Below are 13,621 nucleotides of genomic sequence, written 5' to 3'. Positions count from 1 at the left end.
TTTAGATAGTGCAATGGTTGGACCACATTTAAGAGTACACAGCATGGGAAAGAGATAGAGAATCTGGTGAACTGGTGCGCTGACAATAACCTCTCCCTCAATGTCAGTAAAACAAAGGAGATTGTCATTGACTTCAGGAAGCGTAGTGGAGGATATGGCCCTGTCTACATCAACAGTGAAGAAGGGGAAATGGTCAAGAGCTTCAGATTTCTAGGTGTCCAGATCACCAACGACCTGCCCTGGTCCCTCCACACCAACGCTCTAGTTAAGAAAGCCCACCAACACCAATGCTTTCTCAGGAGGATTAGGAAATTTGGCATGTCCGCTATGACTCCCACCAATCTTTACAGATGCACCATGGAAAGCATTCTTTCCGGATGTATCACAGCTTGGAACGGCTCCTGCTCTGACCAAGACCGCAAAAAACTACAAAAGATTGTGAACGTAGCCCAATCCATCACTCAAACCAGCCTCCCATCCGTTGACTCTGTCTTTACTTCCCGCTGCTTCGGAAAAGCAGCCAGCATAATCAAGGGCCCTACACAACCCGGACGTACTCTCTCCCACCTTCTCTCGTCGGGAAAAAGATACAAAAGTCTGGGATCATGTACCGACCGACTCAAGAACAGCTTCTTCCCTGCTGCTGTCAGACTTTTGAATGGACCTGCCATAAATCAAGCTGACCCTCTCTACACCTTAGCTATGACTGCATCCTCTCCTTTCCTTCTCCCATATGTGCTCTATGAACGGTATGCTTTGTCTGTATAGCACGCAAGAAACAATACTTTCCACAGTATCCTAATACATGTGACAATAATAAATCAAATTCATTCTTGGAGTGAGTGTTGCTGGCAAGACAAACATTTCCTGGTCTTATTGGTGAGCTGCCTTGTTAACCGACTGCATTCTTTGCACTAGTTTGTGGTACAAACCATTGGCTTCCGAACCTTGTTCTGAGAGTAATTTAGAGGTAAACAATGTTGGTGTGGGACTGGAGTCACGTTTAGTCATTCCCTTAAAGGTGAGCAGTGAATAAGGAAGCATCAGCTAGTGTGGATGAATAGAATGTCAAATCAAGCATAGAAAGAGAGAGAGAGAAATAGAGGGAAAGAAAGATAGGATTAGGAAAGGGAGAAAATAGATTGAAAGACCAAAAAGTTACATTTAATTTAAAATAAAACATTTTTTAAAAACAAAAATTTCAATAATTTAAACCTGACAGAATGAAACTCCACACTAGTTAATTATCAGTGTCAGAGAGGTTAACAGGCAGTAATTAATCTATAAAAAGGCTACCTGGAAAGGACAGAAAGACATTAGAGAAAGGGTACTCAGGCTGAAAGGAACTACAAAGAACAAAGAACAGTACAGCACAGGAACAGGCCCTTCGGCCCTCCAAGCCTGAGCCGATCATGATGTCTGCCTAAACTAAAACCGTATGCACTTACGGAGTCTGTATCCTTCCATTCCCATCCTATTCATGGATTTGTCTAAATGCCCCTTAAATGCCGCTATCGTACCTGTTTTCACTAACTGCCCGACAGTGCATTCCAGACATTCACCACCCTTCTGTGTAAAAACCTTTTCCCCACGCACTTTAAACCTATGTCTCCTAGTGCTTGACTTTTCTACCCTAGGAAAGAGCATCTGACTATCCACTCTGTCCGTGCCATTCATAATCTTGTAAACCTCTATCAGGTCGCCCCTCAACCTCCGTCGTTCCAGTGAGAACAAACTGAGTTTATCCAAGCTCTCCTCATAGCTAATACCCCCGAGACCAGGCAACATCTGGTACATCTTTTCTGTACCCTCTCCAAATCATTCACATCTTTCTGCTGGTGTGGCGACGAGGATTGTACACAATTAGCTTTAACTTTCTCTGGCAATATTAGTCAGCATTTATTGCACAAAAACCCAGAACTTCACACTGTTCAATGGCGAGGCAGATGGCAAAAGCTGTGAAGAGTGACTGACCCATTTTGGATTCTCACATTGAACCCTCTGCCAATTTTCCCATTGATATAGTGAACACCATTGGCCCCATCACTCAGAGGAAACCCACGCAGACACGGGGAGAACATGCAAACTCCACACAGGCAGTCACTCAAGGCCGGAATCGAACCCGGGTCCCAGGCACTGTGAAGCAGCAGTGCTAACAACTGTGCCACCGTGCTACCCTTGACAGCATTTGATGGAAAGCTGAATGTTACAAATAATTAAATTGTTTACAATAATTATAACAGAAAACTAGCATGCAGGTACAGCAGATAATAAAGAAAGTGACTGGAATGTTGGCATTTATAGCTAAAGGAACAGAATATAAAGGTAAGGAAGTATTGTTGCAACTATACAAGGCATCGGTGAGGCCGCACCTGGAGTATTGTGCACAGTTTTGGTCCCCTTATTTGAGGAAAGATGTAGTGGTGTTGGAGGCAGTTCAGAGGAGGTTCACTAGATTGATCCCAGAGATGAGGGGTTTGTCGTATGAAGAGAGATTGAACAGTTTAGGCCGATACTCTCTGGAATTTAGAAGAATGAGGGGAGATCAAATTGAGGTATACAAGATGATAAAAGTTATGGATAAAGAAGACGCGGAGCGGATGCTTCCTCTTGTGGGGCATCCTAGGACGAGAGGTCATAGTCTTAGGATAAGGGGCAGCAAATTTAAAACAGAGTTGAGGAGAAACTACTTCTCCCAAAGGGTTGTGAATCTGTGGAATTCACTACCCCAAAGTGCGGTGGATGCTGGGACAGTGAGTAAATTTAAGGAGGAGTTAGACAGATTTTTAATTGGTAATGGGTTGAAGGGTTATGGGGAAAAGGCAGGAAAATGGGAATGAGGAGCATATCAGCCATGATCGAATGGCGGAGCGAACTCGATGGGCCGAATGGCCTAATTCTGCTCCTATATCTTATGAACTTATGAATTGGTTACTGACAGAACTTTGGAAACAATTAGTAATTTCAAATAGGAAAGAACGTACATTTAAAAAGAAAAGGCTTTCACAATCTCAAGATGTTCCAAAGTATCTTACAGCTGATATGAATACTATTACAGGGTTTAGAATAGGGAAACACGGCAAAATTGCATTTTCCATAAGGGTGATGTGGCTGTTCCTGCAATGAGACATGTTTTCACCCAACCTGATTTCCTGATGGTTTAAATGTCATCAACTTTGGACTTCGGTCAAAGCAGATACAACGCTCAGGTTTCAACCATTGCCACACAGTTACACAATCTAGTTATACATCACTTGGCATGACTGAGTCACAGAGCAATTCAGGAATTTCCCCTGCAAGCCACTTCTTAACATAAAATAATGAGGGGCGTAGATCATCTCGATAGTCAACATCTTTTCCTGAAGGTAGGGGAGTCTAAAACTAGAGGGCACAGGTTTAAGGTGAGAGGGGAGAGATACAAAAGTGTCCAGAGGGGCAATTTTTTCACACAGAGGGTGGTGAGTGCCTGGAACGAGCTGCCAGAGGTAGTAATAGAGGCGGGTACAATTTTGTCTTTTAAAAAGCGTTTAGACAGTTACATGGGTACGATGGGTATAGAGGGATATGGGCCAAATGCGGGCAACTGGAACTAGCTTAGGGGTTTTTAAAAAAGGGCAGCATGGACAAGCTGGGCCGAAGGGCCTGTTTCCATGCTGTAAACCTCTATATAATCGGCCAACGCACTTACGACGGGAATTAAATTTGACAGAAAAAGCACTTAACCAATCAATTCTATGCATTTCATTCTGGTTCTCGCCTTCAGCCTCTCACCTTTTAACTCCTTGGCTGGGATTTTACTGCCTTGCTTGCCCCGGAATCAGGGCGGGTGAGGCTCGCAGGACAAAATTCTCCATTGGACTCGGGCGGGATTTTAGGAGTCTCACCCAAGCGAGGTCGTAAAATCCCAATGTTTTTGGTAACTTTGTTGACCAGAATCGATATTATTTTTCCCAATATACTATTGAATTTCTTATACCTACATAAAAGGACATTAAATATTAATCCTGACCATCAAGGTAAAGTATAGCTGGAAACCCAGATGAAAAGCGAAGGCCAAGAGTGTTCTCCAATATCAGAAAGAATGAGAGAGGAATTTCATGCAGGATAATTGACCAGATAACCTGCTTCAGCAGTTTTGGCCAGATCTCCCAGTACCATCCTGGAACTCCCTTCTCAACAGCACCGTGGATGTACCTACACCACATCACAGAATTATTGCGGCGCAGGAAGAGACCATTTAAAGTTAAGTTAAAGTTATTTATTAGTGTCACAAGTAGGCTTACGTTCACACTACAATGAAGTTACTGTGAAAATCTCCTAGCCGCCACACTCTGGCGGCACCTGTTTGGGTATACTGAGGGAGAATTTAGCACGGCCAATGCATCTCACCAGCACGCCTTTCAGACTGTGGGAGGAAACCGGAGCACCCGGATGAACCCCACGCAGACACGGGGAAAACGCGCAGACTCCGCACAAACAGTGACCAAGCTGGGAACCGAACCCGGGTCCCTGGCGCTGTGAGGCAGCAGTGCTAACCACTGTGCCACCCATCGTATCTGCATTGCAAATGACTATAAATTCTCACTTTCTTTATTAAGTGGGCTCCCTGGATTTTAATGGACATGTTGTGGTTGCATTCAGCGATGGAAATCAAATAGAGTGTTAGGAGAAACCTCGTTATTCAGACAAGTAGTGAGAATGTGGTAAGCACAAGAGGAAGAAAGGAACAAAATAGTTTTGTTGATCAGGGTTAGATGAGGAAGGGTAGGAGGAATTTGGTGTATGTATAAACATAATTGACTGGTTTGACCACAGGCATGTTTCAATGCTGTATCGATGTGGAGATGCTGGCGTTGGACTGGGGTAAACACAGTAAGAGTTTTAACAACACCAGGTTAAAGTCCAACGGGTTTATTTGGTAGCAAATGCCATTAGCTTTCGGACTGCTGCTCCTTTGTCAGATGGAGTGGATTTCAATGCTGTATGGTCAATTATAGTTCTGCCTCTTCTGTAATTCAGGCCACCGATTTTTGGTGACTGAACAACCCAAGCTGGGAATCGAACCCAGGTCCCTGGCGCTGCGAGGCAGCAGTGCTAACCACTGTGTCGACCCTTCCCTTCTCTTCCTTTATGGGTGCGGCCTTTCCTGGATCGCTCGAAAGTGCTAGCATCATTTCAGGGAACTGTTGTTGTTAATGAAAAGGGCCTCAGATGCTGCAACTTTTTAACACAAAGCAAATTGGCCATCAGTAATAGGGATTAATTAATGAGAATCACTGAAGAAAGGCATTAATGATGAATGGCTGCCCACGTGAAACTTGTCCACAGTTTCCTTCATCACAGACAGGCTCCAGAGACTGGTCAAGGATGCGGTGGACTTACTGACCAACCGTACCCAACCAATGGGAGAGATAAGCATTCTACTGCCACAGTTTACACCTGAGGTCAAAGGCCAGACAAACTCCATTCATAAAGGCTTGATCCCAAATTAATTCCAAAACATATTGTTCCAGGAAAAAAAAAATCACAAAAGCATTCTGCGAACGCATCTTCCAGGCTACTTTTGCCAACTTGTAAAATTCCGCCCACACTGGCACAGGAGAAAGAATTGGATCGAAAGTTTCAAGAAGGCTGCATGGTGACACAGTGGTTAGCACTGCTGCCTCACAGCGCCAGGGATCCTGGTTCGATTCCCGGCTTGGATCACTGTTGGTGTGAAGTTTGCACGTTCTCCCCGTGTCTGCGTGGGTTTCCTCCCACACTCCAAAGATGTGCGGGTTAGGTGGATTGACCATGCTAAATTGCCCTTGAAGGTCCGGGGGACTAGCTAGGGTAAATGCGTGGGGTTATGGGGATAGGGCCTGGGTGGGATTATGGTCGGTATAGACTGATGGGCCGCATGGCCTCCTTCTGCACTGTAGGATTCTATGTCTATGTCTAAGTGGCCTCCTGTGAAGTCAATTCTCTAAGAAACTCCTCACAGTGGACCTCTACCCCTGTCCATCCACTGACCTTTCCTGACTCAGTTGCTTACATCTCAGCTCATGGTCAAAAGGTTCTGGGTTCAAGTCCCACTCAAGCACCCTCAAGGCACCTGCAAATAATCCTGGGAAATTATTCCTGAGGAATAATTGGGAGTTATTCCACCTCGTGAAACATTTTGAAATGTCTGGTGTCCATGAAAAGCGCTCCATAAATTCAAGTCTTTCTTCCAATCTCTTTCTTCCAGTGTTTACATTCCCTTGCTATAATAACGGATACAATTTAGCTCAAACTAGCCATTAATTGATGGTTTAAACCCCCGACTATCCTGCCTTCCTCAGCGAATTCCTGATGTCTCTCAGAATTTGGCTTCCAAACTCTTGGAAGTCCCTGGATTGTACGGCCAGATTTCCACACCACACGTCTCAGCTGCTGCTCTGTTGGGTAAATTTGTAAGTGATGAATGAGTTTACATTCCTTCCCCCTCTGTTGTCATTCCATGCTGAGCTGGTGACAGGTCTACTGCTCCGACCGGTTTTCCAGTGTCAGCTACAGTCCAGTCATGGCCAGAAAGTCACTCATCTCGATGGAAGTACATTTCTCTGAGGCTTCTGTATCTTATGGACGCCTCCAACTTACCACTTTATTTTGTATCTGCCCTGGAACCAATTCCACACACCTCCTGGGCTTTCGTTCTCACAGAAAAACCTCCATTAATGTGTTCTCCAATACTCTAACCTTCAAATAACTTCACTGCATGTGCCTGCCATATTGGGCGGGATTACCTGGTCACGGCCACCCCGAGACTGGAAATTCCCATCCGAGGTCAACGGACCATTTTCCGTCCCGCCCGCGATGGTTCTCGTGATGGGTGGGGCTGGAAAGTTTACCCCATTGTCTCAATCACCTCCCCATACCAACAGTAAATGCCTCATGAGAACAGTTCCCACCGCCCCCCCCCCCCCCCCCTCCACCCCCCATGCCAACTCTATCCTACCTATCTCAACTTCATCCCCACTGAAGCTCTGACTTTGATGTGGAGATGCCGGTGTTGGACTTGGGTAGGCACAGTAAGAAGTCTCACAACACCAGGTTAAAGTCCTGGTGTTGTGAGACAGGCTTTCGGAGCGCTGCTCCTTCATCAGGTGACTCGCCTGAAAGATAACTCTGTTATCCTTCTCACCTTCACCAGTGTGTTTCTTTTAACCATAGGAGTTTGCTTTACTTCCAAATATACTTACAGTTGCCTGGAATAGAGGCCTTCATCGATCTCTGTGGAATTCTGATTCGTGCCCATGGTCTGAGGGAAATAAAGATAGATTTTGTCAACGCAGAATTTAAACTGAACTCGTTTTTCTGATAAAAAAGTGAAGTTGCATTTGTGTAGCGCCTTATGAAATAAGATTGTACAGGACTGGGAAAGACCACTTTGGTCCTTTTGGGTGGACAGACAGAATATCCAACTCAGGACACCCCAAAGCCCATTTTTTTTACTAAAGCAAAATACTACAAATGCTGGAAATCTGAAATTAAAACTGAAAATGCTGAAAACTCTCTGCACCTGTGGTAAGGGCCTGTCGAGAGGAGTCAGGTTGTGTCCTTTTACCAGGACTGGAAACAGTTAGAGAGCGAACAGGTTTGCCCTCTTTTTAGGTCAAACCAAACCAAATAAACAAACTCAGATTAAATCAGGACAAAGTAAAAGGGGCAGCTCCCCAAAAAGGAGGGGGAACAGCCCGAACAGAAATCAAAAGTACAAAGGAAACTTAAAAGGACGGGGGGCAGTGAAAGGGGTGGAATGGAAAAAATAAAAAGCAAAGTAAAGTTTGTTTATTAGTCACAAGTAGGCTTACATTCACACTGCAATGAAGTTACTGTGAAAATCCCCTAGTTGCCACACTTCGGCGGCTGTTCAGGTACACCTGAGGGAGAATTTACCATGGCCAATGCACCTAACCAGCACGTCTTTCGGACTGTGGGAGGAAACCGGAGCACCCAGAGGAAATCCACGCAGACGCGGGGAGAACGTGCAGACTCCGCACAGACAGTGACCCAAGCCGGGAATCAAACCCGGGTCCCCGGTGCTGTGAGGCAGCAATGCTAACAACTGTGCCACCGTGCCTGCAAGATGTGTGATAGGGTAGTGGTTAGCACTGCTGCCTCACAGCGCCAGTGAATGGAGATAGATCGAGAAATGTTGATGTACAAAGGGACCGGGGGGTGTCCTTGTACACCAGTCACTGAAAGCAAGCATGTAGTACAGCAAGCAGTTAGGAAGGGAAATGTTATGTTGGTCTTCATTGCAAGAGGACTTCAGTACAGGAGCAAGGGTGTCTAAATGCAGCTGTACAGGGCACCACAACTGGAGTACTGTGAGCAGTTTTGGTCTCCTTCTGCACAGTAGGGATTCTATGGAATCATAACTGGTCATCTCTGCTGTGTTTAATGTGAATAGTGAATTCGATGCAGGCTTGATATCACACAAAACTGTCACCTGACTCCACAAGAAGAAATATGATTAATTTTAAATTACACGTCTTCATAATCAGATTTCCATGAGGCAAACACCAACCATTATAGTCACCTTGAAGGTGATCTTAGCACTAATGCAGAATGGCTTCATGGGAATTGCTAAACATTCAATAAAATTAAGAAGTAACACAGTGACAACAACCCTCTTTGGGAATTGTGGCACCAACAAGGTTCTAAGGTTCCTTCAACAGGGCATTCCATCCCTTAGAACTTCATATCATAGAATCCCCACAGTGCAGAAGGAGACCACTTGGCCCTTCGAGTCTGCACCAACACTCTGGCAGAGAATTTTACCCAGGCCCTACCCCTGTAACCCTGCATATTTATCCTGCTAATCCCCTTAACATACATGTCTTGGGACATTTAAGGGGCAATTTAGCATGGCCAATCCACCTAACCTGTACATCTTTGGACACTAAGGGGCAATTTAGCATGGCCAATCCACCTAACCCGGACATCTTTGGACTGTGGGAGGAAACCGGAGCATGTGGAGGAAACCCACGCAGACACGGGGAGAACATGCAAATTCCACACAGGCAATCACCCAAGCCGGGAATCGAACCCGGGTCCCTGGTGCTGTGAGGCAGCAGTGCTAACCACTGTGCCACCTCATAGTGGAGCATTTAACAGAGAGAAGTCATAGTATCGTTGAGTTTAAGCTCACTATGGAAAAGGATGAGGAGCTATCCAGATTAACAATAACAAAGCGGGCAGAGAGTAAACTTCAGTGGGGTGAGGACACATCTGGCCCAGGTCAACTTAAATCAAAGACTGGTAGGCAAAACTATCGAATAATATTGGGCTGGCTTTATAGAGGAAGTGGTTTAGGTAAAGTCAAAGTTCATTCCTACCAGGGGAAAAGGCAGAACAAACAAAGCCAGAGCTCCCTGGATGATGGAAAACACAGAGTGTGAGACCAGGCAGAGAGAGGGTGTGTTTCACTGACATCGCATTGATAATCAGACTGAATATAGAAAGTCCAAAAGGGAACTGAAAAAAGAAAAAATGAGAGAGAATAAGAGACAATAGAGTTTAGGAAAAGACTAACCCCAAAGGGAATCCTGAAGCCTTCTACAAGTATCTAAACAGTAAAAGGATCAATTGTGGACCAGCAAAACGGTTTATTCAATGAGGCAGAGAATGCTGTGGACTATTTGGCATCTGTCTATAGGAAGGAAGATGCTGCCAAAGTCATAGAAACCCTACAGTGCAGAAGGAGGCCATTCTGCCCATCAAGTCTACACCGACTCTCCAACAGAGCATCGTACCCAGGCCAATCCCTGCCCTGTCCCTGTAACCTCACACATTTATTCCGCTAATCCCCCTAACCTACACATCTTGGGATACTAAAGGGCAATCTAGCATGGTCAATTCACCTAACCCTGCACACTTTTGGACTGCGGGAGGAAACCGGAGAACCCGGAGGAAACCAATGCAGACACGGGGAGAACACTTGAGGCTGGAATCAAACCCAGGTCCCTGGAGCTGTGAGGCAGCAGTGCTAACCACGATGCCTTTGTGCCACCTCCAAGTCTCAGTGAGGAAGGAGGTGGGTGAGATAATGACGGTACTAAGAAGGAGATATTAGATAGGCTGTCTGTACTGGGACCGGATCAGATGCATCCAAGGATTCTGGGAGAAATGAAAGTGGAAATGGCTGAGACACTTAAGTTTTTTTTAGTGTCAAAAGTAGGTTTACATTAACACTGCAATGAAGTTACCGTGAAATTCCCCTAGTCGCCACACTCCAGCGCCTGTTCGGGTACACTGAGGGAGAATTTAGCATGGCCAATGCACCTCACCAGCACATCTTTTGGACTGTGGGAGGAAACCTGAGCATCCGGAGGGATTAGCGGGTAGGATATGGGGGTAGGGCCTGGGTGGGATTGTGGTCGGTGCAGACTCGATGGGCCAAATAGCCTCTTTCTGCACTGTAGGGTTTCTATGATTCTATGACTTCCAGACAGTGCATTCCAGACCCCAACCACTCCTTGTGTGAAAAAGTTTTTACTCACTTATTGGGGTGAATTTTACCGTCCTGCCCGCCACGGGAATCGGAGCGGGCGAGGGGCGGACCATGGAAAGGTCTGTTGACTTTGAGCGGGATTTTCTGGTTTTGAGGCGAGTTAGGCCCAAACAGGCGCTGGGGGGTGGCGACTAGGGGAATTTCAAAGTCCCCCAACCCGCCCAAAGGTGACATGAGGCAGCATTAGGATGTGGAGTGCATTACTCAAGTGTGTGGTCAAGGAAGAGTCAATTGTGGCTCTCAAAAGGGGAACTGGGTGATTGTGTGATGGGGAAACATTTGCAAGGCTAAAGGGCGGGACCAGCAGAGAACAGGCATGGATACAAAGGGCCGAATGGCCTTCTTCTGTGCTGTAACCAGTGAGGCTAACACACCCTGTCAAGAACAGCACGTGATCAGCAAAGAATAGGCATAGATACAAAGGGCTGAATGGCCTTCTTCTGTACTGTAACCGGTGATGTTAAAAACACACCCTGTCAAGAACAGCACGGGAGGGTGGGTGAATTCACAGTCTGGAGAAGGTAAATATAACAGGTGCCTGGAGATTCTGTATAGAGAGACACAAAAGGATGTAATCCCTTTGCAAAATAGTTTGGCAACAAAACTGGAGCACTTCTTAAATCCGACACAGGGAACTGAGCACAAAATTCCCCCACTGTGCATAGTTTCACTTTCTTTTTCAGATATTTGTCAAGAACAGTAGCTATTTATTTCACCTTCTCTGCAATTTATCCAAGCCTTGAAGTAAAAAGTTTATTTATTAGTCACAAGTAGGCTGACATTAACACTGCTACCAAGTGACTGTGAAAATCCTTGCGGGGGATGGGTGGGGGGGGGGGAAGGAGAAACATTTGTGAATGTCACTGGGTTATTGAACTGAAGAAATGTGCAATCCGTTATTTTAGTCCTTAATAAATCCGGGGAGTTTCAGTTCATTGACTCAGGGTACCTGGTCAGGATAGAAAATACACTCACATCCTTCTCTGACAATTCAGTGACCCACTCAAACTGCACATGGTTGGCTGCGTCTGTCTGATTTTACACAGTTACCCATTGAACACATTGACCCAGTTAAAACAGGGAGGGAGAAATTAACATTTAAGTCAATTTCAACTGGAAGTTTCCCTTTTCAAAAGGAGAAAATTCACTTGCATCATCTAGGAAGTTAACTGCCCTCCTTCACTCCTGTTTCCTGTACAATTTCTAATCTGAAATTTCTGTGTTTTAAATTTAATGGAATTTAAAAGCACCCACTTTCGGTTTGAAAGCTCTACCTGATGAGCGCAGTGTATCTCCGGCCAGCAGTTCTCTGTGGGGCTCACTCCGGCACTGCACAGGTAGTGGAGGTGGCACAGACTGTCACTCTGTGAAAGGTGCTCTGGTCCTGCGGCGATCGACTAAGCTGCGGCCAGTGATCAGCACAGCGACACCGGCTCCAATCGATCGGGCAGGGAGATCACAAACGCAAAGCTTCCTGCTGACTTCTGATCCCTCTTAAAAGGGCAATACATCCATGCAGCACATTGGACAGTTCTTACCGTGTGCAGGTTCAGTCTGCCACAGTGTAGATTGTGGGATGCCCCTGGGGACTTCCAATGAGGGATGGGGGTAGAATGAAAGTGGGATGGCGTAGATACAAGGTTCAATGCAAAAGATTTTAACTTTATTTATTAGTCACAAGTAGGCTTACATTAACACTGCAGTGAAGTTACTGTGAAAATCCCCTTGTCGCCACATTCCACCGGTTTGGGTACACTGAGGGAGAATTTAGCATAGAATCCCTACAGTGCAGAAGGAGGCCATTTGGCCCATCAAGTCTACACCGATCACAATCCCACCCAGGCCCTATCCCCATGACCTTATTTATTTACCTTACTAATCCCCCTGACACTAATGGGCAATTTAGCATGGCCAATCAGCCTGACCCGCACATCTTTGGAGTGTGGGAGGAAACCGGAGCACCTGGAGGAAACCCACGCAGACACGGAGAGAATGTGCAAACTCCCCACAGACAGTGACCCAAGCCAGGAATCGAACCCAGGTCCCAGGCGCTGTGAGGCAGCAGTTTAACCACTGTGCCACCATGCTGCCCCAATGGCCAATGCACCTAACCAATGTGTCTTTTGGACTGTGGGAGGAAACCAGAGCACCTGGAGGAAACCCCACAGACATGGGGAGAACGTGCAGATTCTGCACAGACAGTAACCCAAGCTGGGAATCAAACCCAGGTCCAAGGTGCTGTGAGGCAGCAGTGCTAACCCGCACTGTGCCACCGTGCTGCCCTAGGTGGCACAGTGGTTAGCACTGCTGCCTCACAGAAACCAGGCTCGATTTCAGCCATGGGACACTGTCTGTGCGGAGTCTGTACTTTCTCCCCATGTCTGCGTGGGTTTCTTCCGGGTGCTCCGGTTTCCTCTCACAATCACAAAGATGTGTAGGTTAGGTGGATTGGCCATGCTAAATTGTCTCTTAATGTCCAAAGATATGTAGGTTAGGTGGATTAAGATGGAAAATGTTCAGGGCAATAGAGATAGGGCAGGGGGTATGGGCCTTGGAAAGATGCTCTTTTGGAGAGTGGGTGCAGACTTGATGGGTTGAATGGCCTCCTTCTGCACTGTAGGGATTCTATGGTTTATACAAATCAATGAGAGATTCTAGAGTTCACTTCAAGGACTAGTGATTCATATAGAATCACAATGTCAAAGTTATCTGAACCCACCCACTGGAGACAATGGAATGTAAAACCAGGCAAGACATCCGGCCCGATTTCCTTCCACACCCCGATGGGTGGTCAGGTTAAAATCAGACCGCTTGGGGCTAATAGGAACAATGTGCAGATGTACGGAAAAAAGGCAGGGGAATGGCACTAAGTCGTGATGCTCTTTTGGAGAGCCGGTGTAGACATGATGGGCCAAACGGCCTCCATCTGCACCGTAATAATTCTGTGATTCTGTGATGTGGGAACATTCAAAATTGGATTAAATGGGAAGAAGAAGGAGATGGAAATGGATGGGTTGGAGGTATAGGTTGTGTAATTGTGGACAGCATAATTCCCTAGCAGGGGGTTAAACATGTTCATGG

At 46.1% G+C, this 13,621-nt stretch overlaps 1 protein-coding gene across 2 annotated transcripts in view; it reads right to left on the bottom strand.

Annotated features, from left to right (window-relative positions):
* The window catches only part of LOC144491702 (ubiquitin-like modifier-activating enzyme 1), a 288,773-nt gene extending 276,796 nt beyond the window's left edge, over positions 1-11,977 (bottom strand). The window contains exons 1-2 of one of the 2 annotated variants that reach the window (XM_078209895.1): positions 11,795-11,977; positions 7,224-7,282 (exon numbers count right to left, since the gene is read on the bottom strand). In XM_078209895.1, coding sequence (XP_078066021.1) covers positions 7,224-7,279 — 56 coding nt within the window. In that variant the 5' untranslated portion in view covers positions 7,280-7,282; positions 11,795-11,977. The remainder of the gene's footprint in view (positions 1-7,223; positions 7,283-11,794) is intronic. The other variant, XM_078209896.1, reaches the window with a different exon arrangement.
* Between the last annotated feature and the right edge of the window lie 1,644 nt (positions 11,978-13,621).

Source organism: Mustelus asterias, chromosome 3, assembly GCF_964213995.1.
Source record: "Mustelus asterias chromosome 3, sMusAst1.hap1.1, whole genome shotgun sequence".
Lineage (NCBI taxonomy): Eukaryota > Metazoa > Chordata > Chondrichthyes > Carcharhiniformes > Triakidae > Mustelus > Mustelus asterias.
Note: the sequence above shows the minus strand (reverse complement) of the source record. Positions and strands in the feature narration are given on the sequence as shown.